The 27,749-nt window shown below is 38.9% G+C and overlaps 1 protein-coding gene across 5 annotated transcripts in view; it reads right to left on the bottom strand.

Annotated features, from left to right (window-relative positions):
* LOC131677091 (serine-rich adhesin for platelets) overlaps positions 1-27,749 on the bottom strand; it is a 260,189-nt gene that overhangs the window by 107,941 nt on the left and 124,499 nt on the right. Inside the window, exons 1-2 of one of the 5 annotated variants that reach the window (XM_058956686.1) lie at positions 26,163-26,241; positions 16,861-17,460 (exon numbers count right to left, since the gene is read on the bottom strand). The exons of 2 other annotated variants lie outside the window; for them this stretch is intronic. In XM_058956686.1, the coding sequence (XP_058812669.1) occupies positions 16,861-16,866 (6 nt within the window). In that variant the 5' untranslated portion in view covers positions 16,867-17,460; positions 26,163-26,241. Of the gene's footprint in view, positions 1-16,860; positions 17,461-26,042; positions 26,083-26,162; positions 26,242-27,749 lie in introns of those variants that run through there. 2 more of the 5 variants (XM_058956695.1, XM_058956703.1) reach the window with 2 other exon arrangements.

Raw genomic sequence — 27,749 nt, 5'->3', positions numbered from 1 at the left:
GTCAGTTTTTTAAGAGATTAATTAAAGAAACATCGACGGGCACACTGTGGGAAACCGAAACAGTACTAATGAGAGAGTTGAATATTCAAACCGTTGGACAATCGATTTCGCCAAGAAGGTCTGCTCGGATTCCGCCCCGACACCGAAGATCAACCGCGCCGCATCCCCTCACGATACCGCGAACGAAACATCTATTTCGATGATTGTGTTCTGTCAAACTCTGCCACAAGACGCTTGTTGAATTTATTTAATAAGTTTCATGAGGGTAACATTGTCCCTCATGACCGAGGGCGAGTAAAGGTCATCGCCATCCAAAAACCAAGAAAACCAACCTCCGACCATAACACGTATCGACCGATTGCATGATGTCCTGCATCCGGAAGTATCCGAGAAAATTATCTGACAATGACAATACGATGCATACAGTGCCACCTAGCGGCGAAAATGCTAGCTATCAATGTAAATTGTCGTAAAATCCCATAGAAACTTCAAACACGTTGGTTCGGTAGCTAGACTTGTCCGATTTGCTTCAAATTTGGAACAAGTACTCCTGGTGGGATTAGAAATCGACTCAGGGGTGGACCGATTGAGTTTTCAAAAATTCATTTTTTTCTGGGCAGTCTATTGACCACCCTTTCTTCCAGATCTCTGATAGCCAGATGTAGAAACTCATCCCCCCTCCTCTCCCTGCATGTCTCTTGAAGCATATTGTCTCGCCCTGTATTTATCTGGTGTTGATCACTAAAGTAACTAACGGTACTACTACTCCTAAGTATATCACTAAACGACCACCTCAATCATACTAAAATTCAATCATTCCCCTTCCCTGTCAAGCCCACGAACTGCATAAAAAACAATTCGTTCAAAAACAGGACAGCATTTCATGCACCGCTCCACTCATTAGTTTCGAATTTTTGCGCCAAGATACGGATTTTGCCCGAGTTGTGGGATCAGTCCCATCTTTACGAACAGTAAAATAGTTTAAGTTTCTTTGGTCAATTTTCTCTTCGAATAAAATGGATTCAGTTATATTATACTTTTATTGGCATATCACAATTGAACACCAGATCATTACATAACAAGCAGCAGTTTGATTAGGTTTGTTTGCTGGAACAAAAGTACAAAAACCTCTACTGTACACTTCTGCCAATATAGTCTGTGCCAATATTGAACCACAGCCTATATCCATCCACCGGCAGACTCGATACAGATGACCGAAAAAGCAGATATCTATTATCTCATGCGAAAATATCACTTTCATTTTATGTTTATTGAGCAGCAAGTTGCCGCCAGCAGCGTCGTCATTTGTGTCTTCTGTGGTGTCTCAACAAAAACAGCGAGAAAAATCTGTTTTCAAGCTAAACCAAAACAAACCTCGAATGTGTTTCCCTCGTTGTTTTTTTATAGCCATGCCACATACACACGCAGTAATCACAACACGTTGCTAAGGTGAATCCGGTTGACTGGTTTTTCGCATTAGGTACGTTTATGTACAGCTATGTACCATGCTATCTGCCACCTCCAAGATTGATCGGCTGCTTCTTTGATAAGTGAAGAGCAAAATGATGCCGGTTTTTTGGAATCTCGGATTTCCTAAGATATTAACAGTTACATTGAGAGCAATCTCAAAGTTCCAAACAGAAATAGATACTCAGAGGAGTACATTACTGAGCTCAATTAGACGAATTGCAATTAAATTATAATTACACTGAAGTCTTCTGTTGATGCTTTCCCAAAAAAAAGGGCATTCGATTTTTTGGGAATAAGTCTAGTGAATGAATCGATGGAATTAAAATTCAATCTGCCAACCCTTCCCAAACGCAGCTTTCTTCCGGTAACGCCGTCTTGCAGGAACGCAAGAGGTGCAGAGGTCGAGGTTCTCCAACCACAGCTATTACCTCATGCTTGTCGCGTCGTACGCAGCCGGAATGACTGGTTGCCGCCTGCCGGTCGATTACGTTATCGCGAAGCACGACCAGCTGTGCGCCACCCGTTGCCAGCAACTGTATAGGTAGGTTGGTACACGGTGAAGTCCACGCACACGAGTACTTGGCATCAGTCGAAGAGGATCTCAAAACGAATGCATTTAGATGTATCGACCAACCTCGTGAGAGCGTGTGGAGGAGCCCAACTGACGAAAGGTAAATAATTTCTATCCCGGAACGAAATTGTTTTGGAGATGAATGCGAAAGCTTGAATGGACGAACTCGTTGGAGATGTGTTACGGCGCTGCTGAGTTAATCCACCACTTGAGTTGTCATATTTCCCCTGATGATTTGTTCATACGGAGCTGTGTAACGGTCAACTCGGATTAGATGGGATATACCTAATTTATTAGTTCTTGTTTTTACGAATTTTTGGTATCAAACAAATGCTGTCGTCTATAGCGGATTGGGGTCGCGGAGCTTAGAAAACTTGCTCTGTTGAAAAAATTCAAATTCCATATGCTTGCATGATTTTTCATATTTCTCTTCACCACTTCTTTTAGTCTTCGAACGGAACAAAATGAGACATATCGGAAAGGCCCTTCGATAAAATTTTAATGCAACCGATCTTCTTTGTTTTATTGGTTTTCCAACCAGCTTATAAAAGAAAGGTATGAAAACCATTTACACTTAGGAGATTTTTTCTACATCCGAGGAATATTTTATAACACTGTTGGACAATTTCAATATTAATTCTTTAAAAGAGAATAGAGATCTTTCTAGACAAGCTTATTTTTGTAATCATTCTCATAAATTGTGGAATTTAATGAAAAATATACATTTTTACTCTCCGTAGTGGTAACTAGTTTTTTGCCCTAAGAGGAATCAGAAGGAAAGAACACACCAGCTCTTTCCAAATGTTTATAAATGATTGCATATGTATGTGTGAGCTCTTTTTACAAACGTGTATCTCAAAAATAATTAGATAGAACTCGACAGAATGCCAGCGATTTATGGAAGATTCTGAGGTGTTGTTGATAATGTAATTGATAGCATAGATTAACCACTTAACGTACTGATATAGGTTTCTGTAATAGGAGTTGTCTGAAGATATATTCAATGTTGTTAAGGGACGAATTCTATATACCATCATCCAATATTTAAAAATTAAAACGGTTCAAGTTTAGGTCAATGGTATATTTGAAGAATTTGATATACTTAATAAGCTGTTTTTACATTTCTTATTATAGAAATGTATAGGATTCGCTCAAACTTTGAAAAGTTTTTTCGAGGTACGAAGGGGCAGATCTCATATAGAAATATACTCAACTCGACAAATTGGGGCAATATCTGTATATGTGTGTTTTTGGAGAGCAGAAAAAACTTCCACAAAAGTCCTTAGCAGTACAAAATGCACAAAAACCATCATCTCAGGGAACTGGTTTGGGCTGCCACTCGGCACGCTAAAACAACTGTTTTTGCTCAGAATCAGATTCCTCCCGGCACTACTTTACGATATTACTTCGGGGAGAAGTTTTATGTGCATAGCATCCACTCTAATCTACTACTTAGTAGTTAGCTATTTCTTACAGCACCACTCCTCGACACACCACCGGTTCTCGACCATCCACACAGACTGGCTGTTTCTGCATGGCAGTAGGAAAGCTAGCTGTGTGTCTTAACTTAGTATTCTTCCCCTACGAAGACAATCTAGGCGGCAAACTTCAGATTGTCTAATTCACCGATCACGTCGACTCCTTTGTGCCACTCAGCACCACGACTTGGGTCCCTTGTGCCATTCAACACCGCAACTCCCTTCTCCTACCGTTCAGCACCACTTACTCGGCGCCCGACTTGTTCGCGAACTACTTGGTTTAGTCCCCGACGATGCACCTAGTCTACTCCGACTAAGAATTTCCGGAGAGAAAAGTTCTCCCGTAACCGAGGCAATCAACTAAGTCAGTGTCGAAGTCAGTTCGGCAATTCCGGTGGAGCAGGGTGTCCGGGTCGCTGGTGCCCCTACAACCCGCGACTGATGGTGACACCTCATTGTCTACTCAGTCTAGTCCCAGGTGGTGAATATAGCTTACGCCGATGGAGAGTTCTCCAGATCCAATTCTTCTTGGTTTTCGTTATATTTTTCTCGGGTCAACCGGTAGAGTGCCGTGGTTGGTGCAGCGATTCATGGTGCTTTATCGCGATCAACTCAAGTAGTCCTCGGCGGTGAATCTAGCCTACTCTGGCGGAGAGATGTCCGGTGGTGTTTGCTCTTCTGAAACTGTTACTGGCTGTTCATCCCACCATTTCCGCTGTAAGGCAGTCATGATCTGCGTATCCACTCTGTTGACTGCGTTCCATGTGTTAACGTCGCTTGTCGTTCTGTAAACCACATTACTCGGGTTTTTGTCCGGCCCTCCCGTTTCGAGCAGCTCCCTGCGTGTTGCTTCGAACCTCGGACATTCAATGACGAGATGCTACTGTGTCTCCTCGACGCTCTCACACTCCGGTAACAACGGTGACGTTATTTTTCATTCGTTATCGAGCACTCAGTCGAGATAGAAGTCTTTTGTCATCGGTCCGTACACTCTATAGCGACAAATAGTGTTAATCCGCGTTCAAGGTTATTGGCACACTCTACGCCTAGTTGAGGTTTCATTTTTTTTCCCTTCTTTTGTGTTTCTGTTTCTGAGTACCGTTAGCCGGTCAGTGAAGTGAAGCAGTGTTCTTTTAGTAAGCCGTCTGGATACCGTTACCTACACAAGCTAAGTATTAGTTTTCGTTTCCCCTTCTTGGCTGTCTTAATAACGTGCACTGGGCAATAGGCCCGTGCAAAAATGACTTCCCCTGACGGCGGTTCATCTCAAGGTGAGATGGACGTCGAAATAAAATCGGCTCCCCGGCTCAAGGTATATCCGAGCTCGGCTACCGGGCCATTTGTGATCTTCTTCCGGACCAAAGAAAAAAAGTGTTTGAATCTGTTGCAGATTTCTCGAGTTCTGACGGATCGGTATTCGGCCGTGACAGAAATATCGAAAATTCGCCCTGATAAGCTTCGGGTGGTGGTTAACAGTTCTGCTCAGGCAAACGATATTGCTGGCTACGAGCCCTTTACGAAGGAGTACAGGGTTTATATTCCAGCTAGCAGGGTTGAAGTCAGTGGGGTCGTTTCTGATTCGAGTCTGAATTGCGAGGACCTGCTAAAATATGGGACTGGCTGTTTCAAAGACCCCATGCTTAAGCCAGTGAAGATACAGGAATGCAAACGTTTGCATTCAGCATCAGTCGCAGCTGACGGTAAGAAAATATACGTCAACTCAGACTCTTATCGGGTGACCTTCGCCGGCTCTGCCCTGCCCAATTACCTCCTCTTTGACAAGGTTCGTCTACCTGTTCGCCTCTTTGTGCCGCGGGTCATGAACTGTACTAATTGCAAACAATTGGGACATACAGCCTCCCATTGTAGCAATAAAGCCCGCTGTGGGAAATGCGGTGGGAATCATGCGGATGATTCCTGTGGTAGAGATGTCGAAAAGTGTCTCTACTGTGGGGGAAACCCACATGATCTCCCTTCATGTCCCGCGTACAAACAGCGCGAGGAAAATCTTAAGCGTTCCCTTCAGGGACGCTCTAAGCGATCTTTTGCAGAAATGCTTAAGATAGCTAGCTACGCCACCTGTCTCTACGAACATCTTTACCAACTTGTCTACTGACGAAGGCGACTGTGATGAACCCCAGGAGGGAACATCTTCTGCTGTGCCTAGAAGTAGTAGAAAAAGGAAGAACATTTCCTCTTCCAAGCTTCGTCGTAAAGGCCAGAAGGTGTCTCTTCATGGTCCCCCTAAAATAACTACTCAAGGAAGTACTGGTGCAAAACCGAAGCAAGTCGCTCCCGGTCTCAGTAACCTGAGCTCAGAAAAGGAGTTCCCAGCACTTCCAGGAACATCAAAAACCCCAAGTGTTCCCATATCTCAGCCAGAGAAAGAAAACAGTGCTGGCTTAATAAATTTCTCTGACATTGTGGACCGTATTCTTACAGCGTTGAACATTTCTGACCCCCTTAAAAGTATCTTGATAAGCTTTCTCCCCGCAGTAAAAACATTCTTGATGCAGTTCACTGCGAAATGGCCCCTCCTTTCAGCGATTGTATCCTTCGATGGCTAATTCATCGAACGAGGTCAAGGATTTAATCACTGTTCTACAGTGGAATTGCAGAAGCATTATCCCGAAAATCGATTCGTTTAAAATCTTACTAAATAATTTGAAATGCGATGCATTTGCCCTATGCGAGACATGGCTCACTTCAGAAATAACCCTACACTTTCACGATTTTAATATTATTCGCTTGGATCGAGAAGACTCTTACGGAGGAGTACTTTTGGGGATCAAAAAGTGCTATTCTTTCAATCGGATCGACCTCCCCTCGACACCAGGCATTGAAGTTGTCGCTTGCCAAACCAGAATTAAAGGCAAAGACCTTTGTATTGCTTCCACCTACATCCCCCCTAGAGCCTCAGTTAGCCACCGACGGCTTTGCGATATTGCGGAACTCCTCCCCGCACCGAGGCTAGTTTTAGGTGACTTCAACTCCCACGGCACGGCATGGGGTTGCCTTCATGACGATAATCGATCTACCCTACTCCATGAGCTTTGCGACAACTTCAATATGACTATTTTGAATACGGGTGAAATGACACGGATTCCTGCCCCTCCAGCGCGACCGAGCGCCTTAGATCTGTCCCTCTGCTCGACATCGCTGCGGTTAGATTGCATGTGGAAGGTAGTCTCTGATCCCCACGGCAGCGACCATCTGCCAATCGTAATTACTATTGCTAACGGTTCAGGGCCACCGAATACAATCAATGTTTCGTATGACCTCACACGAAATATTGATTGGAAGAGCTAAGCGTCCGCGATATCCAACAAAATCGAGTGCACTCAAGAGCTTCCTCCGGAGGAAGAGTACGGGTTCCTGGCTGGCTTGATTCTCGATACCGCGATTCAAGCTCAGACTAAACGCGTACCAGACGCGAACTCACGCGGGCGTCCTCCCAACCCATGGTGGGACAAAGAGTGCTCAGACGTTTACGCGGAGAAGGCCGCTGCGTATAAGACCTTCCGGGACGACGGGCTGCCAGCTAGCTACCGACAGTACGCGATGGCGGAAACGCGCATGAAGAGTTTGATAAAAGTCAAAAAACGTAGCTACTGGCACCGGTTCGTCGACGGACTAACGAGAGAAACATCGATGAGCACTCTGTGGAGTACGGCCCGGCGCTTACGAAACCGAAACAGTACTAATGAGAGCGTGGAATATTCAAACCGTTGGATATTCGATTTTGCCAAGAAGGTTTGTCCGGATTCCGCTCCGGCACAGAAGATCTACCGCGCCGCGTCCCCTCACAATAACGCGAACGAAACACCGTTTTCGATGGTGGAGTTCTCACTTGCTCTCTTATCATGTAACAATAAAGCCCCAGGGCCAGACAGAATCAAATTTAACTTGTTAAAGAATCTGCCAGACTCTGCCAAGAGACGCTTGTTGAATTTATTTAATAAGTTTCTTGAGGGTAATATTGTCCCTCATGACTGGAGGCAAGTGAAGGTCATCGCCATTCAAAAACCAGGAAAACCAGCCTCCGACCACAACTCGTATCGACCGATTGCGATGCTGTCCTGTATCCGAAAGTTGTTCGAGAAAATGATCTTGTTTCGCCTCGATAATTGGGTTGAAGCAAATGGCTTACTGTCAGATACACAATTTGGTTTCCGCAAAGGCAAAGGGACGAACGATTGTCTTGCGTTGCTCTCAACAGAAATTCAAATGGCTTATGCTAGCAAAGAGCAGATGGCATCAGTTTTCCTAGATATAAAGGGGGCTTTTGATTCAGTTTCTATCAAAATTCTTTCTGAGAAGCTGCACCAGCATGGTCTTTCACCGACTCTAAACAACTTTTTGCTAAACTTGCTGTCTGAAAAACATATGCATTTTTCGCATGGTGATTTATCGACATCACGAATTAGCTACATGGGTCTTCCCCAGGGCTCATGTCTAAGCCCCCTTCTCTATAACTTTTACGTGAATGACATTGACGAATGTCTTGTCAATTCCTGCACGCTAAGGCAGCTTGCAGATGACGGTGTGGTCTCTATTACAGGTCCCAAAGCCGTCGATCTGCAAGGACCATTGCAAGATACCTTGGACAATTTGTCTGCTTGGGCCCTCCAGCTAGGTATCGAGTTCTCCACGGAGAAAACTGAGCTAGTCGTATTTTCAAGGAAGCGGGAACCAGCGCAACTACAGCTTCAATTAATGGGTCAAACTATTGCTCAGGTTTCAACTTTCAAATATCTCGGGGTCTGGTTCGACTCTAAAGGAACCTGGGGATGTCACATTAGGTATCTGAAACAGAAGTGCCAGCAAAGGATCAACTTTCTCCGTACAATAACCGGAACATGGTGGACCTGATCAGGCTGTACCAAACAACAATATTGTCGGTGATGGAATACGGGAGTTTCTGTTTCCGCTCCGCTGCGAACATACATTTCATCAAACTAGAGCGAATCCAATATTGTTGTTTGCGTATTGCTTTGGGTTGCATGCACTCGACACATACGATGAGTTTAGAAGTGCTGGCGGGCGTGCTTCCGCTGAAAAATCGATTTTGGGAACTCTCATATCGATTGCTCATCCGATGCGATATCTTGAACCCGTTAGTAATTGCAAATTTCGAAAGGCTTGTCGAGCTCAATTCTCAAACCCGATTTATGTCCTTGTACTTCGATTACATGGCACAAAATATCAATCCTTCTTCATACTATCCCAACCGTGTTAATCTCTTTCATGCTTCTGATTCAACTGTATTCTTCGACACATCCATGAAAGACGAGATTCGTGGAATCCCGGATCACATACGTCCGCAAGTGATCCCAAGCATCTTTCATAGTAAATTTCGAGAAGTCGACTGCAACAAGATGTTTTACACCGACGGGTCCACTGGCTTCGGTATATTCAATCAAAACCTCACCGCCTCATTCAAACTCAATGATCCTGCTTCAGTTTACGTCGCAGAACTTGCTGCTATTCAGTATACCCTTGGGATCATTGATACTTTGCCCACCGATCATTACTTTATTGTCTCGGATAGCCTCAGCTCAATCGAGGCTCTCCGTTCAATGAAACCTAGAAAGCACATTCCATATTTTCTGGGGAAAATATGGGACCGCCTGCGTGCTTTGTCTGTAAGATCGTACAAGATTACCTTAGTTTGGGTTCCCTCGCATTGCTCCATTCCAGGTAATGAAGAAGCGGACTCTTTAGCTAAGGCGGGCGCTTTACAAGGTGACATATATGAAAGACCAATTAGCTTCAGCGAATTTTTCAGTATTACTCATCAGAGAACCCTCGAAAGTTGGCAAACTTCATGGAGCAATGGTGAACTGGGAAGGTGGCTACATTCGATAATCCCTAAGGTATCGACGAAACCTTGGTTCAGGGGGATGGATGTGGGTCGGGATTTCATTCGCGTGATGTCTCGGCTCATGTCCAATCACTACACGCTGAACGCACATCTCCGGCGTATTGGGCTCGTGGATAGCGGTATCTGCGCTTGTGGCAACGGTTATCACGAAATCGAACATGTTGTCTGGGCATGCGCCGAGTACTGTTCTGCCAGATCTCAACTATTCGATTCCCTTCGGGCCCGAGGAAGATCACCCAATGTCCCGGTTCGAGATGTACTAGCAAGCCGCGATATTCTCTACATGTCCCTTATATACACGTTCCTCAAAACCATCAATATCCAAATTTAAATGCCCCTATCTTTTCTCTTATCATTCCCAGAAGTGCCCTCTTCCGCCTACCGTCCCCAACGATGGTTTGATACGACTCCAAGACGAGACAAAACATCTGGCGAATGAACCAACAACACGAGATCTACAGTACAACATCACACGCGCAGCGCGGTGTGTTCCCGATCCGTATCTGAGCCGTACTACGAAATCGTCTGGAGGAACCCCTACCGGCTCGAGGAAAACCGCCCGGCGTCCCAATACTTGATACATCCGTTCGAATCTGTAATCCTGGCCGTTGATTCCTGATGCCGGAAACTGAAAGTTTATATCCCCCCCCCCCCGTTCAGCCTTGTCCACCCTCTCTCCCATGACTCTGATACACAGATGTAAGACTTCACCCCTTCTCCCCTTGAATATCTTCCCAAAACTTATGTGCCCCCTATCTTCTAGTTTTAGTTGATCAATCCGTTCGAATCTGTAATCCTGGCCGTTAATTCCTGATGCCGGAAACTGAAAGTTTAGATCCCCCCCCCCCTTCAGCCTTGTCCACCCTCCCTCCCATGTCTCTGATACACAGATGTATGACTTCACCCCCTTCTCCCCTTGAATATCTTCCCACAACTTATGTGCCCCCCTATCTTCTAGTTTTAGTTGATCAATAGTTAATCTCGTTAAGAAATGCACACCAGTACCACTACTTTAAAATAGCCCTAATTAATTCCCCCTAATCTTGAACCACTCTCTCTCTAGTTATTTCTAGTTAATAAGCTTGTAAAATGTTCCGCTTAGTTAATAATTAATTTCTCCTACAATCTCCCTTCTAAAAATCATAAAGTGAATTACTATAAAAAGAACACACAAAATGACCCGTCCCCCAAATTTTACGAATATTATATTATACCCTCTTTTATATGTATAAGTTAGCTGTAATTTTTTTTTTTAGTTTCATCATATAAAACAAAATAATATTGAAATGTGTAACCCCCTAGTTTTAAGAAATTCAAAATGTAAAACAATGAAAAAATGGCACCTTTAAGCTAACGCATACGTGCCTTATCAAATAAACAAATTGAAAAAAAAAAACGGTGACGTTGCGTGCCCAACAGGAGCAGTGTCAAGTGGAAGTTTACCTCGTCGTGTTTTCTATTGACCCACCTCGACAGGTTTAGGTTTAGCCGGTAGGTCCACCGTTCTTTTTCTGAACTGTCTCATTTCCGCTGCCACCTCGCCATCGAATCGATTCTTACCATCTTCCACACGTTTCTGGTGTTTCTTCGATTGTAGGACTTGATATTCTCCACCACAGTGATGCAGATGGGGATCATCACGGCGATGGCGCATACTGCCTCCGACGATATTGTTCTGTACGCTCCCGCGTCTCGTACGGCCATCAGCCGGAATGTCCTCTTCAGCTAGTCACGGTTCCGCTTGGTTTTTAGCGCAGCAGCCCAGGTAGGAACCTCATATCGCAGTATCGATGACGAAACAGTAGTTGCCGGGGTTGCTGAAGCTCAACCGGTAATCGATAATCTCTCCCAATTGCTTCCAAACACGCTTCGATATAATCACGTGCCCTCCGACGTCGATTTTTATCCGCTGAACCGCTTTGCAGTTGCTGACCAACAACACTTAACTACCTACGCTCATGAAATTGATCTAAGGTTTTTGAATAATTCATTCAAACATACCAATGTGGTAAAACTAAAATATATTATGATATTCCGGAATGCTATATGAAATACCATTGGTACACCCGCAGTGTTGGCAATAAAAATGATTTTTGGCATTTAATTCGATGTATCGAACTTTGAACAGCTATAACATGACTTAGAGACATTCTAACACCATACATCCTTCGGCAAAGTTGTTCAGCATATCCTGGACTACACTTCTATCTATTTGTTTGCATACTAAAGGAAGAATTGTAGTCTGTAGAATTAAAAATTCAAAAATGTAGGTTTTCCCATACTAATCTCCATACAAATTTCAAACGCAATGCGCTACGCCGGGTCAACACCAATCGACCCCAAATTTTGCACAGTTGTTTGGGACCCCAAAAGGAACCAAAAAACTGCTGTGCTGAAAAAACGATCATTTTGCCCCACCCTAATGTACACATTTAGTATTTCGGTCTTAAAATATCATTTCTAACTCGGAATGTCCTTACTATTGTATTTTCGTTAGCTCTTATGTTCAATATCGAAGAGACTAATAACTTTCTCAATCTCAAAGCGAAAATGAGTGTGCGGAGGAAACACAATTTACAAATTAATAAAATACGTTTCAACTTTGATGGTATACTTCATAAAATTATTATTTTTTATTAATATTCCCACGGTATTAATTATTCCCGCGTGAAAGTTTTCACAGAACTCAAAATATTATTAATGGGCCAATGTTTGTTCATGAATTATTATAGGTATATTATTCACGATCTACGTGCTTGTGATTAAGTTGCTGAATATATTCACTTTCATGCGACTCTACTCATAATATTGAAATATTCATATGAACTATTTAAAAAGTTGGGATATTATTCATTTACAATGTTATAATGTCGGTTCTCATGGTAAAGAGGGACAAATCTGTCTTTGCCGTGAGACATGTTGGCAGACTTGAGCGATTAGTAGTAACACTGCCTAAGCTCGACTCATACCAGCAGAAGACAAAAGAATAGTCCGTATGATTTTAAGTCTGGTTCTAATGACCCTGCCACTGTTCTAATTTTCCGATCTGTATATTACACATCCTTGCTCTCACACTTTTCATTGCATTTCATACTTAGTAATCTCTAGCTAAAAAGTAAAAGAAAGAAAATGTGACTACACTAGTCAAAAAACAAATGAACAAAAATGCATTGACATGCTTAGTGAATTGATTTAATAAATCAAATATAATAATGCACAACTGTTAGCGCCCATAAGATACGGCCGATCGATTACACTTTCATGATCCAATTCTCGTTACACATTATTATAAATTCTCCAAATAATGTGAGATTTCGAATTGAAGCTTATTTTCAAATTTGTTACAATAGGGGAGGTTGAGCAGATGTAGAGAATAAAAAATAGGGGAGGTAGGAGAGGTGCTGAGAATCAAAAAATTGCGATGGCCAAATTGCAAACCTCTCTCTGGAAAAGCCTCTGGAAAAGTGTATTTTGGAAATGTGCCCCAATCAAAATTTCAAAAACTACAAAAACACATAATTATTTGCAGCATTACCTGAACCCTGCAGTCTGAAGAATTGTTACGAGTTATAACACAATTCTTAAATTTCTTGATTGCAGTGCTGGGACAATCATATGTGTCGCCGATGTGTCAAAATGGATTTTTTTTCAACTTTTTGGGAAAGTGTTTTATATTGAAAGACAAGTTGAGGGCTGTTGAAAATCAATAGTTTTGGACATTTTCAATGCACAGGGGGGGTCCGCCGATGCATCAAAATGGAATTTTTTTCAACTTTTTGGGAGTGTTTTATATTAAAGGGCAAGTTGAGGGCTGTTAAAAACAATAGTTTTGGATATTTTCAATTAACAGGAGGCTCTGTCGAAGTTTCTAATTGGGAATGATTTCAACTTTTTGGGAGTGTTTTATAGTGAAGGGCAAGTTGTTGGCAGGTAAAAATCAATTGTTGAGATTTTAAATGAGCTTAGGGTCTGTCAATGTATTACAAATATTAAACAGTAGGGGCTTTTGATAAATGTTTAAGCAAAGGAGACAGACCTCGAACAAATTTTCAAAGTAGATTTGTTTTTAAAAAGATGATTTTTTCACTATGTGAAGGACGTGGTTCTATAATTGGCAAAATAGTAAATCCTTTCTGGAGCATATTTTTCTTGTCTTAGAGATGCAAAATTAGCAAAAACCAAAAAAATCATTTATTTTAAATTTTGCGCTGGAAGACCCCCTTAAGGAAAAATTTTACGAAATAATCCGAAAGGATTACAAGGCTATGTCTAGGGACGATAGAATAATATTTTAATAGCTTCGATTTATTAAAAAGAAAGAAAAAATATTAGAGGCGTGCGCCCCGCCGCCGCCGATTGTAGGTAAAAAATAGAGGCGGCGCACCTCTAAAAATATTTCCCGAACTGACCTGACCATTAAAACGTTTCTGTTGGAAAAGCCTTTGCACTCCGTAACACAATTAAAACTACTTTTAGAAAAATACTAAAACAAGGTGGTCTAATTCTTAAGGCTCAATATATCATTAATATCAAGTATATCATGTAGAGCTTTTTTTCTCGGCTTGCTTTTTTTCATTGTAGGACTTATCGACTCTCCAAAACAAGGTTATTGGATGCGTGGTACGCAGTTTTTGAACACATCCTTTTATTTTTACGAGCACTATATTCATTTGCTTTCACACATAAATAACGAGCATAATCCATAACAATAAATCAAGGAGTTAACATGATTTTGTGAAAAAAAAATTTGGCGTAAAGTGGGGGTGACTACGCCAATTTTAACTCTTTAGATTTCACGTTCAATCTTGATTTTCCAAAAGTTCTTTTCAATGACTTTGTGTCATATGTAAAACATCGAACAGTTTCCAATTTGAAGTTGAACTCGTTCCAAAAACAAAGATAATTCCAATAATATTGATATCCGTCATTGTCCCGACGAACTAGTTATGAAAAAAAAAGTTCAACAGACGTATTTTTGGAGTCAATACGTTTTTATGTACAACGTATCCAACACTTAAATTTATTTAGCGCAGCTCTGTCTACAAATCAATATAATCCTAACAATAGCAAAACAAACTTTAATTTCGTTTTTACTCTTAATTTACTATAATAAACACTTAATTTACTATTATAAACCGAAGCTGTTAATGTATTCTTCGGGTTAAAAAGCTGATAAAATCAGGGGCTGACAAAATCGGGTTAAAAAGCTGATAAAATCTGGGTAGACAAAATCGGGAGCTGATAAAATCGGGTCTTAACTTTATTAACTTTTCTAAGTAACTTGAACGATTTTGAATTGCTCGAAAAATAAAATAAATGGACAGCGCAATCTTTAGCCTTAAATTATTGTAGACAAAGAAAAGACCTTTATCAGCCCCTGATTTTGTTTATCCCCAATTTTGTCAGTTTTTGACGATTTTGTCATATTTATAAAAAAGAAAGAAATAAACAAAACAATTTTCCAAAAAAATCAATTTTGACACATCGGCGGACCCCCCTGTGCATTGAAACTGTCCAAAAATATTGATTTTCAGCTACCAACAACTTGTCCATCAATATAAAACACTTTCCCGAAAAGTTGAAAAAAATCAATTTTAACACATCGGCGAACCCCCCTGTGCATTGAAAATGTCCAAAACTATTGATTTTGAACTACCAACAACTTGTCCTTCAATATAAAACACTTTCCCGAAAAGTTAAAAAAATCAATTTTAACGCATCGGCGCACCCCTCTGTGCATTGAAAATGTTCAAAACTATTGATTTTCAAAAGCCCTCAACTTGCCTTTCAATATAAAACACTTTCCTGAAAAGTTTGAAAAAATTCCATTTTGACACATCGGCGGACCCCCCTGTACATTGAAAATGTCCAAAACTATTGATTTTCAACTACCAACAACTTGTTCTTCAATATAAAACACTTTCTCGAAAAGTTGAAGAAAATTCCATTTTGACACATCGGCGGACCCCCCTGTGCATTGAAAATGTCCAAAACTATTGATTTTCAAAAGCCCTCAACTTGCCTTTCAATACAAAACACTTTCCTGAAAAGTTTGAAAAAATTCCATTTTGACACATCGTGGGCCTCCTGTGCATTGAAAATGTCCAAAACTATTGATTTTCAACTACCAACAACTTGTCCTTCAATATAAAACACTTTCTCGAAAAGTTGAAGAAAATTCTATTTTGACACATCGGCGGGCCCCCTGTGCATTGAAAATGTCCAAAACTATTGATTTTCAACTACCAACGACTTGTTCTTCAAGATGAAACACTTTCCCGAAAAGTTGAAAAAAATTCCATTTTGGCACATCGGCGGACCCCCCTGTGCATTGAAAATGTTCAAAACTATTGATTTTCAACTACCAACAACTTGTCCTTCAATATAAAACACTTTCCCGAAAAGCTGAAATCGTTAGCATTTGGATTATTTTGCATCCCTACATGTGTGCTGGATCGCTCTCACTCCCAAAATCATTTGACCAAATCATCATCATAAGGAGTTTTTTACAATAATCATGTACAATACCATCAACCCCGATTTTGCATCTTTTCTATCGTACCTGATTTTCTCAACTTCATAATCCTGATAAAAAAAAATCATAATCAGGCCGTGATCACAGGCGGTGATTTTGTTGCAATGATTTTTTGCTAGCACATTATCGCTTCAGAGAAAATCACTAGCGATTTTTTATGGTTGTGATCATAGCACTGCATGATCAGCAGTGATAATTATCACTTATGATTTTTGATTTTCGGTGATTTTCCCAGCACTGCTTGATTGTAACATTTTTAAAATCTATATTTTTGTGCAATATTTTAAAATATATCAGCAAACCAGTCATAATGCCATCTAATAAGAATCTTATTCTACCAGTAAAATAAAATAGGAGAAGTTTTTGGAGTACTTCAGTATTTTGAAATTACTACTATTTAAAATTTAATTTTCATTAAGTTTGCAAGGTATTTTGGTATGCACTTGATACGAGATCCGCACAAAAATTTATATTTATTTTTTTATGTGTTCTACATAATTACTCTAGTATAATAAGCCGACAGTCCCATGCGTTGAAGTCAATTAAAATACCCTTCCAATAAAAAATAGGCTGCATAATATCGTCGTCAATTCCTACCAAGCAATTATAATGAGAAATAATTTGTGCTGTTTTTTATTGGGAAATTCGTTACAAAAACAGTTGCATTGAAACTCCAAAAAGCAATTTTCTTCAATGCCGAAACACCTCAGGCTCCCAAAACATATAAATGTAATTCAATGACGATCATACACAAAAAGTAATTGGAAAAATGCACGTTACACCAACAAATTACGCATTTGGCGCATATAAGTGCTGATAACTGGTGTGTTCCAATTAAACAGTTTCCAATTGAATAATAAGCTACTTATGCATCGGTATTGCGGATACAAAAAAGCTTACGCTGATAAATATTTTTTCTTACCTTCATTATGGTCCCGAATTCACAGCTTCGATGATATATCTCTTTTTAGTGCTCCAATTCCGATCAAAATCCTAGTGCGAAAGTCAGTGCTATCCAGAGCGAGCGCTGGGATGTAGGACACAAAGTAAGATGATTAACGACGTCGGTACAAATATTTTTCAGCGCACTTCCTATCCGGAAAGTCGACACTTGTAATTTTGTTACTTCGCAGGAAGCTTGACTGGGATACTTCGACGAATCATACAATCAGGAACGAACCGTTACGCTCTTGCTGCAAACTTTAATTTTTCTAAAAACACTTTTCTTCTCAAAAATGGTCGAACTTTCACTATATCCAGTATTCCAAACAAAAGAAACAACTATACAAGAAATGCAGAGGGCGAAATGTGACGCTTAACGAAAATTACTGCGGAGCTTTACTCTTTCAATTTAATGACTTTTTACTGATTACGCAGATGACGATGCCGCTGTAAGCGAAAATAAGCATTCAAGATTGAGTCACTCTGGATGCTTTTGTTGGGAGAAAGTATCACATTTTACAGTACAATTTTCGCCGGTTTTTACCGAAACAATTCCCCCAGTTACACACAAAAAGTTGACCTAGATTGACGCGTATAAAGATTTGGTAATTAAAAATTGCATGTCAGCGTTCGATAATCAATCGCTGATTACGGATTACTTGGGTCATGCTGTACATGGGTGTTCACACTTCTTCCGGATTGTTTGTGCGGCGGCAACCGTGACTACTGCGCGCTTCCATCATTGGTACCCTCTTTCTCTGCGTTCGTCGGTGCGGCAGGGGAAGAACCCTTTTGACGGCGTGTTTTCGCCGTGGTGCATTGTTCAATAATGAGCTGGCTACATTCCACCGTTGGTGTTGGCTGTTTTGCCGGAATCAATTTTTGTGAAACATAAAGTTTAATTTTGAATGACTGTTAGGTTGAAATTGGTGCAATATAAAGACATTAATAACAGAATGAATGTAAAACATCGACCAGAAAAGTTTAAGCCTTTTTAATACACTCATTAATTCAATTTACATTTTGTTACATAATTAGTCAAGGAAGGCGGTTTTATTGGTGGAATTTTACATGCTTGAATTTTGCTCATAATTCTAATAGCCGTCTTCGATTGAAAGCTTGAAACAAAGGACTGTAAGTAGCTTGGCAAGTGATGATGTGATCGAATAGTGAATAACCAGCAATAAACTCGCTATGACACCATGTCACTCAATATGAGTGGATGAGCGAACATCAAGCGACTACCTTCTACTAGAGCTGTGGGACATATGGTGTGTTAGGGATCGTCTTCATAATGGACGATGTTGTTTTATCAAACGGCTAGTAATCCGCGACGGGAAGTGCCTGTTGTGCGTTTGTCAGTATCTACACATAGTTTGATGGCTTTTTCTCAAAATTTTATCCTCGGTGTGCTCGATTTCTCGATAACGATAACCATTCTCAAACTTTGGCATACTCTTTATACTGCCCTGGAAGCCCATTCGCATTTTTATCAAAACAAACTGCCTCGTGAATTATATTGTAAATTACATATAATTTACAACACACAATAAAAACAACAAGCTTTGTTGTGAAAACGCGAAATACCAAAACATGGTTGTTCCATTCATAAGGCTCATTGGAAAAATAAGTCATGTACAGCGTTTTTATCTACTGGGTATTTTTCAGTGCGGGACTTATATACGTTTATAGTCGGTATAGTTATGTTTGTATAGTGCTCAATCGAAGATTTGGTCCAAATCACCCTAAAGTAGACTGCACCAAAAGACATATGAAGAGATAGGATTAGCAAGTTTTGCGGTACAAGTAATTACTTGCATAACAGATCACTTACGCAGATACGTTTTCCAAGAAGAAGTCGTTCGGTCTTGCGAAATCTCGGATTTTTCGACAAAAGACTAAATTTCTAGAATGAATAAAAGACAGGCTGAAAAGAGGTTCCTACCAAAACATGAAACCAATCGACCATTTAAACGCAAAAATAAATGAAAGATCAAGAACAAGTGGTATCAACTTTCAAAATCTACCAGTCGGGCTAGTTCCGGAAATACCCATATGGTTGGGATTATAGAGAATTTTACTTGATTATAGGGGGTGGGCGTAACATAGTTGGTAAATCGATTGCCTTGTACGCAGCGCACCTGGGTTTGAGTCCCGACCCCGCATATAGGGTTAGAAATTTGTCATAAGAGATTTTTCTAACCCGAAGTGGCGAATGACCTCAAGGTCAAAAGTACTATAATCGAATTAAAAAGAAATACTTGACTTAGAGTCTCTATCTCGTATATTAAAATGGGACAACCTTGGGTATTGTTATCCACCAAACATTCTCAAATATTTCGAGTATTAAACGGATTATTAATTGCATTTAGAGATATTTGACCAAATTATCGATTTCGTCTATTATTTATGCCTGAAAAAGTGTTCCTAACATCACGAATACATTCTGGAACAATCATGTTTATATGTTACGAAAAACACGATCGTGAACAAAAATAATGTGGATTAAAACTGTATTCCGTTTTCGTCCCGTAACACCTCCATAAAGTGTTTATTTGTGAAAATACAGTGAAGAGACGATTTTATCAGCCCCCGGTTGTGTCTGCCCGTTGTTTTTTCAGTTGTCTGACACGAATTTGTCAGCCTCACATGGAAATGATATTTAGTCGTGAACTATTTTACGAAACTCTGAATATTATTCATGAATCCGTTAGTATCTCGCGAACTGGTCCATGTTTCCTTATATATAAGTCATTATTCACCATTCGTGCTCATTAAATAGTTCACAAAATCATGAAATACATACTCATGACATATTGCATCAAATGTGGTTTTAATATTTTCATGTGATCCATTTCCTTATTTGGTTAGCCCGTTGTATACCACCGAAAATTTTTTAAGTAATATATTGGAATTTACGTCAAAACCAAAAAAAGACCAGAAATCAACTGTCTTCATTGGCATTGTCACCCATCGAAATACGATATCTGAACTAAAATCAGACATCAGACGATAAAAAAACCTAGGGCTTGGTATCTAGCGGGAAATTTAAATAGAACAAATGTGTAGGGTGGCAACAGCGGTTGTGTGTGATCTCTCTCTAAAGGCAGTGATACGATCACTGTCGCCAATGCGTTAATCATGTATTCGTCCTGGGACACCAACACAGCCTAGGAATTCCAAAAAAAATGAGCTAAAGTCCCAGTTGCATGTTTGAATTCTGCGTGTGGGTGAAATTTTTTCACTTAATTGCTTTTGTTTAATTCACCATTTCGATCTGTTTTCTCCGCTAGATACCCCCAAAAAGTCTTTCAGTCCCTTGCTAACTCACTATCATTGTGATACGAAAAAGAATGTACGTGGTGTGCAAGCAAGTGCAAAATTGATCGAAATCATCGTACAAGTATGACCTGTGGAAAATTTCCACTCATGAGTAAGATTTAGCGAGGTTTCAATACCCACATTACCTGATACACAGTAGCTGTTTATTCATTACAGCTGACGAAACTCGAAGGATTGTACCTGATCGACGATGACACCTTTGAAAGCCGATTTCAAGCAAAAGCCGGGGCTCGAATCCAACAAATCTCCAGCTTGCGGCAGGGTTGCAGGCGGATCCAAGTTTGTCTCCGCGGATAAGTTCGTAAAAAATTGATTTGGAAGAGATCTGTTACTGTGCCATGAAAAACAACAGTCACATGACAGATAAGACTCCAAACTCGGATGTATACAGAACCAAATGGATCAAAAATGGTCCCGTTACTTTTTGACCAGATCGTACCAGCAGTCATTACAGCAAAAAAAAGTGCTACAATGGTACGACGAGAATGAGATTCATTTCATCCCAAATGAGCTGAACCCACCAAATCATTCTCAGTTCCGACTACGGAGATATATTGGGCGATTTAATGAAGTGGAAACTATACTATAGTAGGAATTTTAACTTTTTACTAAAACTAAATAAGTCAGCCTTATAATATGTTAATGAAAGTTATTGAATTTTTCAAGATCTTTTTCATTTAAATAGCAGCTGGGGTACTTCTCATTTTAGCAAGATCTAGAACTTTTAAACCGCTCGAAATAGAGCCTGGCTATCATTAAGATAATTGTAGTACAACATATGATAGACAAATGTGCTAAAACATGCAAGCTCTATCCTTTATACTTTCCATTCCACGAGAAATCCAAATGAATGATTTAAAATGTTCCTTAAAATACGGTTTTATTTATATAGCTTTTGTAGTTTTAACTTTACACTACAGTAACCGGTTGTAGGTTGTACCGGATTATTTAAGGGCGCATAGAATACTCATATACTAAACTATTTTCCTTTCAATGTTATGATAAATTTTTCATAAAAAATAAAACTTGCTCACATTTCTTTATCTTCGATTAGGGCTCTTAACATTAATTACAGTATTTCCTATATGAATTATCATTCTTTGTACTACACATCATCAAAAAATAGCAATGACGATATTTTTGTATCTTACAGTATTTACTCAAAAAATATAACTTCCTATCGAAAAAAGTTAGAGGTTCAGTATATTGAAATGAGGTATTGTCCTTTAAAATATCTAAAAGTATATCTAAATCCATCTTAATGGAAATAAGTACTGCATACATAAATAAAACCATTTTTTAAGAAACATTTTATATATTTTTGATGAATTTCTTGTAAATTAAAAAGTACAAGATATAGAGTCAAAGTGTGTCTTCAGCAAAGTTTTTTTGATTTTCACTAACTTTCTAAAAGACTATGTTACTAAATCGCGAGCTATCAAAATCTAAATGTTCAGATTTTAGTCAATTTAGAAACACCCTACGACTATTTGAAATTGTAGAAAAGTCTTGTAAAGTGCAAAATTTTATCATTAGAATGAAATTACTTCATTTATTTTTACCAGTCATTTAAACGCATTACTAAAGTTCAATTCAGAAAAAAAACTAATTTTTAGTATAACTATTATAGTTTTCATTTTTTGCACATGTTCTTTAGACGATTTTTAGGGTTTTTGAAGACGGACATTTGCTTCTAATCAAAACTCTAGCTTTTATTATAGTTCAGCCAGAGATTTCCAATATTTGATTTTATGCTTTGTTGGTATAAATTAACCCCACTTTTGATTTTTTTTACAATAGAATATTTATGCAACATCATCATCTCGGGAATTCCGTTACCATTTTTTACAGTTTTGATGATGCTCAACTATGTATTTTCGTATACTTAAATAATATCATAACCTCACATCTATTTGTAAATGAATTATCATTTGTTTAGCCCAGTCAGTGATATTGGAATTCCTACAAAACTTCATTTTTGACGATAAAGTGCTCAAAACGTTTCTAACTATTATAGTTAGACTTTTGGTGCCACGAAACGAATGAATTACATTAATTCAGCAAAATTTTCTAAAATTAGTCGCTCTACAACTTCACTGAAGGTAGTATGGCTCTACCTAGAATGATTGAAAAGTTACTAATATTTTGATCTTGGTAAAATTAGAGCCACCCCAACTGAACAAAAAGAAGGGCCGCACGAGCTACGAATAATCCAAGCTAATAATCCTAGTACCAATTCTGGTTTTACCTTTGAAGTTACTCTTAAAACTTCGATTGCACTTCTAGTGTGCTGTAACACTTGAAATGTTACTTGAGAAGGCTAAATTGTTTCGTTTTAGTAAAAAGTTTAAATTCCTGCCAAATTTGCATTCTGAGCCACACTGCATGGGTCGGATGAGAATTGGTGGAATATGTTAGCCGGGACCGTTACTGGAAAAGATGCGCAAAATAAACCCTTCCAGGTGTACCCCATTAGCCATACATACGTTAAGCATACTGGATATAATTGAAGTTATTCATAATGGACGGTAAGGATAATGAACGTTACACATGAAGTATCATGTCGTGCAATGTTTGAAACTCAATTTTTGTGATGATCAACTACCATCAACAGTGTTTTCTTTTGTGTAAACTTAAAGTAATCCTTGATCAAATGAAAGTAGCATCTAGAATGCTTGGCATCGGGAGGCTCGGCTTGTGTCAGTCGTAAGATTTAAGTCATTGCATTGTATTGAGATAGGAGACTCACTTCTAACAGGTAAAGTGACAATGGAACAAGGTCTAAAATAGGCCCAATACTCTTCATCTTTGTTTTAATACAATACATACATTATCCTCTTGCCGAAGTTGATTTTTTTTAAACAACAGCTCATGAATTAAAGAATGAAAAGTTTTGCATGCTTCCATTCAACGAATAGAAACCCTGCTGCTTCTATTATTTTCATATTTTTAGTACAAGGATTATGTTTGGGTTACCATCCAAGCTAAAACTGTCAGAACCCTTTGCTTATGCGATAATGTGATATTTTCCGTTTATCGAGACAAATTACTGACACAAACAAAGGGCTTTCACAAAATCATTATCTTCATCTCAATACATTGTACATCCTCAAGAAAAAACTTTTCTTATATATTGGAATTCTTCTGATTACCTTGCGTAAGGTTCAACCTTTCGCAATCCTTCGTTGTGGTTTTACGAGAAAAGCGGCAATGCCTAGAGTAGAGATTTTCCCTAAAAAGTAAAAGAGTTGATCGAGCCTTTTCCGTCATTCACCGTCCTAAAACATACAACGCTTTCATGCAAAGAACGCAAGTAACATTCGAAAATCAGATATCTGTTTCCAAACTGCTTAATGTAAGGTGTCTCGTGTTAAGCTACTAAACTTTCACTATTATAGAAAATAATTCAATGAATAAACTCAGCATCCGACAGCATCACTAGCAAACGAAGCAAACAATCTGAAGCACAATTTCACAACCATAGCTCGCCAGAAGACTAAAAAGCAATAAGGTTCAACAACCAACCGTGAGCAGCAAGGCTCGAGAAACGATCAGAGCAATAACGAATACGACCCCCAACTGCAATTGGATGATGCTGAAAATACTTTTTCTGCTGTAAAAAGGATCACTGCGTCGCTTAATATAAATTGACGCGTATGATAAAAGTACAACAAAATCACATTCACTTTTCCTCATTTCTTACACGAGTTCTATAAAAATTGAGAAACAGAAAATTGTTCCGGAATGAAATTGTGTAGAAAATTGTTCCGTGTCAAATGTAACAAAATGGTCAAACATAATTCAAATTAGCCTCATTACTTCAAGTTCACCGCTTCATTCACTAAATATGTTACCGAATTAAGCATATCGCATTTTTTGTTGCTTTACAAGTAATAGAAATTTAAATAATAAATCCTGATTCAGAAAGCGAAAAAATGTATTCAATTTTAAATTATTTAATTTTTATCAGTGATGTAACGAAAAATCACCGCAATACGATTCATGAAAAAATCGGCGATTAAGAAAAAAATGTGACGTTTGAAATTTTATTTACTTCGACTAACATTCAGACTCGTGTTAGCAACACTTTTTCATGGATGTTTTTAAGGTTGTTGGCAAAACCTCTTGAGATGATCTGTATTTTAAAGATTCTAATCACTTCCAAAAATTAAAGAGTCATAAACTCTCGAGGGAATTGTATTAAAGTTTACTAAATAAAGTTTCAGAGAAGAAATTTACATATCTAAAATATCAGAAGTGATACAATGCTCATCATCTGACATGAAAACATTATTACTGGGACCTCTTTCAGTTATCAAAAACTAGCAATTTGTCTGTTTGTGACTGCTTGCAAAAGTAGTTTTGGTATACATTCTGAACAGTTTAACAAATCAGACATATGCCCTAAGCACGGTGTTTATCGCGTACTTGACACATACATACATGTACGATATCTACATGTAGATAACATAGTTTCCATGTTTGATCTGCCTTCAATTTCGACATTCTTTACCAAAAAATGCAAAAATTATTTGTATTTAACAGTTATGCGTCCAACAAAAAACACCTTTAACAGGCCAACGAGGGTACCCGGGTACCCACAAATTGAAATGCTCTAAAACTGTGGCTTCCTTTAACTGATTTGAACACTTTTAGATATTTTGATACTACGGGCATTTTAGTTTTGCGGGTACCCGGGTACCCATATCGGACTGTTACGTAGTAAAAAAATTCAGGAGCCCCTCCTCTTTCCCACCCTTACTATATCAACAATATTATTAACCCAAAAGTTTGACTTAGTAAAGTTCTAAGATGCCACAAAGTTTCAATTTCCAGCTATGGATAAAACATAGGAATTTAATTAATTGAAACTTAAAAAGGTACCCGGGTACCGCGTCGGACACACAACGGTTAAAACACAAGTAACCATGTAGGTATTATGGCAGTTTTAAAACCTTTCTCAGAACTTAGATGGCACTTGTAGCATGCTATGAAAATTTCAATTGTTACTTGAGTTTGAATGATTTACTATTATGATGAGTGTCATTCAATAATAATAACAATATTAGGTAGATAGAGGCACTAAAGTTACACATATTTTTAGTGAACTGCTTCCTAAAGCGATGTCTCTGCACGAAATCTCGAATGAGCATTGCGCTGGATTTGAGTAATTTAACCAACCGAGCTGCAATTAATTCAAAAGCTAACGCACAGATCGGATCCTCGCTTGAAGGAAGATATCTATTTTTCACAGCTCAAAACTCACAACATTAGGTATCAATAGTCTCCGCTTAAATTAGTGTCCCCACATTTTGCTCGATGACATTAAACTTGAAATAGTTACTCAATAACAAAAAAACTAATTCGCTACATTTGCCAATACCACTCTAATCAAAGTATACTGCCGCCACTAAAGCATTCGATCAAGTTCATAAACTATCACTGAACGAACGAAACCGTTGCTCAATTTTTAACGGCCAAAATGTCCACTCACAAAATTACGCAACAAACTGCATTCGATTCAGCCGTACCGTAATAATAACCGGCAAAAATCGCTCAAATTGGTTGCACACTTTTGTTTCGACCCACTAAAAATTGAAAGCACAATCAAATCTTTTCACGAGCATCACAAATCGCCTTACAGTGAGCAGCCAAAATGTTAAATAATTTTAAATGCAAGTTATGGGAAATAGGCACATTTTTCTTTATACTTGAATCTCCCCAAACCCACTGCCGCGGGTTATCAACACAGTTGCTCTGCACCACGATCGGTTCGAAGGAGAAAGAGGGAAGCGCTCCGGTAAATTTTCTCCACTTCACCAGTCGCGTGTCCCCGTGGCCAATTCTTCGTACAACGCGCTTATTCAAGTTTATGATGGAACTACCCGTGACTCTTCAGTCTAGATAACCAGCCCAACTGCAACAAACAAGCACACAAACCGTCACTCTGGCGTGGCGTTCACGAGACTACTTTTACAACGGCACTCCGTACGCGACGACTGGTCGAATGAAAATGAAAGTGGTCTCGTCGCTTCGTGGGTCTTTGGGCGGCCCCAACTTTGTCCGTGTAGCTATGTATTGACGTTTTTTTCACCACACGAACTTCCCCTACTTACGGTAATGCGGTAATTGATGTTTGACAGAAACAAGTGGAATTGACCACAAGCCGAAGTGGACAACACTGACCTGTCAGTCAGGGAAATGATCAGTTGTCGAGCACCGCCCGTTGGGATCGCCAATGGATCTTATTTAGAAGGACGCCGATAGACAACTGGTACGTGATACGTGATAAACCATGCAGAGGGAGAACTTTGCGTTGAAGCCTCGCGGATGAATAGAACAGAAAGTTAATCTCTTATACACCATAAGTATTCTTAGATATTTATGTATGTCAAATTGAAAGAGCAACAATTTATTGTTTTTCTAGCGAGCATCATATAATACTAGTAGGTCAACTGAGATTGTTCTTTTTTTCGTTATATTGATTTATTACCAGTGTGAGACGTGTTATCACTTATTCATGTAAAGTAATTGTCACACATTAGACACTATGAGTATGTAAAATGTTCCGACCTCATGAGCCACTTACTTGACAGTTACAAAATTATCTTAGCCGATCATTAATAAATTCCACATAAAGGTGTTGAGGTTGGATGATCAGATTGCATTACAATTTTTCGACGAGATTGATCGTCAACGATTCGTTTTCTTCGGATTCTTCAACACTTGTAATGTGTATTACCGCGGAGAATTGGAAGATCGGTGTTAAGGAGCACAACATTCAAGAATTGGTCAAGCATCATGATTGCTGAGTTTTTGCATTCGAGTCGCTCAAGGTAATTTCTAATGTTTACAAAATCCATATAAAAATGACAGATCAGATCAAACCGAGAATGATTCTAACCCAAAAATGAAATCAGTATAATTGCACGCTTGTTATAGAAATGGACGAACTATATTTCCTTTTGAAGCTTACCTCCAAAATACAAAACCGACTTGATCCACCTAGCACTGAGAAGAAATATTTCTTACATATATCACTGTTGGATCATTCATTAGTTTCCAGAACTCAAGTAGACACCCAACTAACGATGGTAATAGTACAGTTTAGAGTCCCGCGCGAATAAACCCTCGAATAAATAAGTATATAAAAAGGCAATAAAACAAATGAAATTGAAAACTTTATAAGTAAAAAAAAATTAAATGCATTAAATGAAATAATAAATAAATCGTTCTTAATATAAATTAAATTTATTAAATAAAATAATCAAATTAGTTCAGCTCATTAAATGGAAAATTAGGCAATACTAAAATAGTTAGGTAAATGTGTTCGGTTATCGGCACACTTTTGTTTTAGGCTCACAACATTACTCCAATTGAGCAATATATGGGAATAAGCATACCAATGAAAAGCTTGAGGCCTTATCTAATAACTAATGAAAGAATTTAATTTATTCTTTCAATTTGAAATTTTTTTGTAACAATTTAGTAAAATGATATTTTTTACCATTTGGAAAAATGTCACCC

The sequence above is a fragment of the Topomyia yanbarensis genome, chromosome 1 (assembly GCF_030247195.1).
Source record: "Topomyia yanbarensis strain Yona2022 chromosome 1, ASM3024719v1, whole genome shotgun sequence".
Classification (NCBI taxonomy): Eukaryota; Metazoa; Arthropoda; class Insecta; order Diptera; family Culicidae; genus Topomyia; species Topomyia yanbarensis.
The sequence above is the reverse complement of the archived record's forward strand: the minus strand, read 5'-3'. Positions and strand labels throughout refer to the sequence as shown.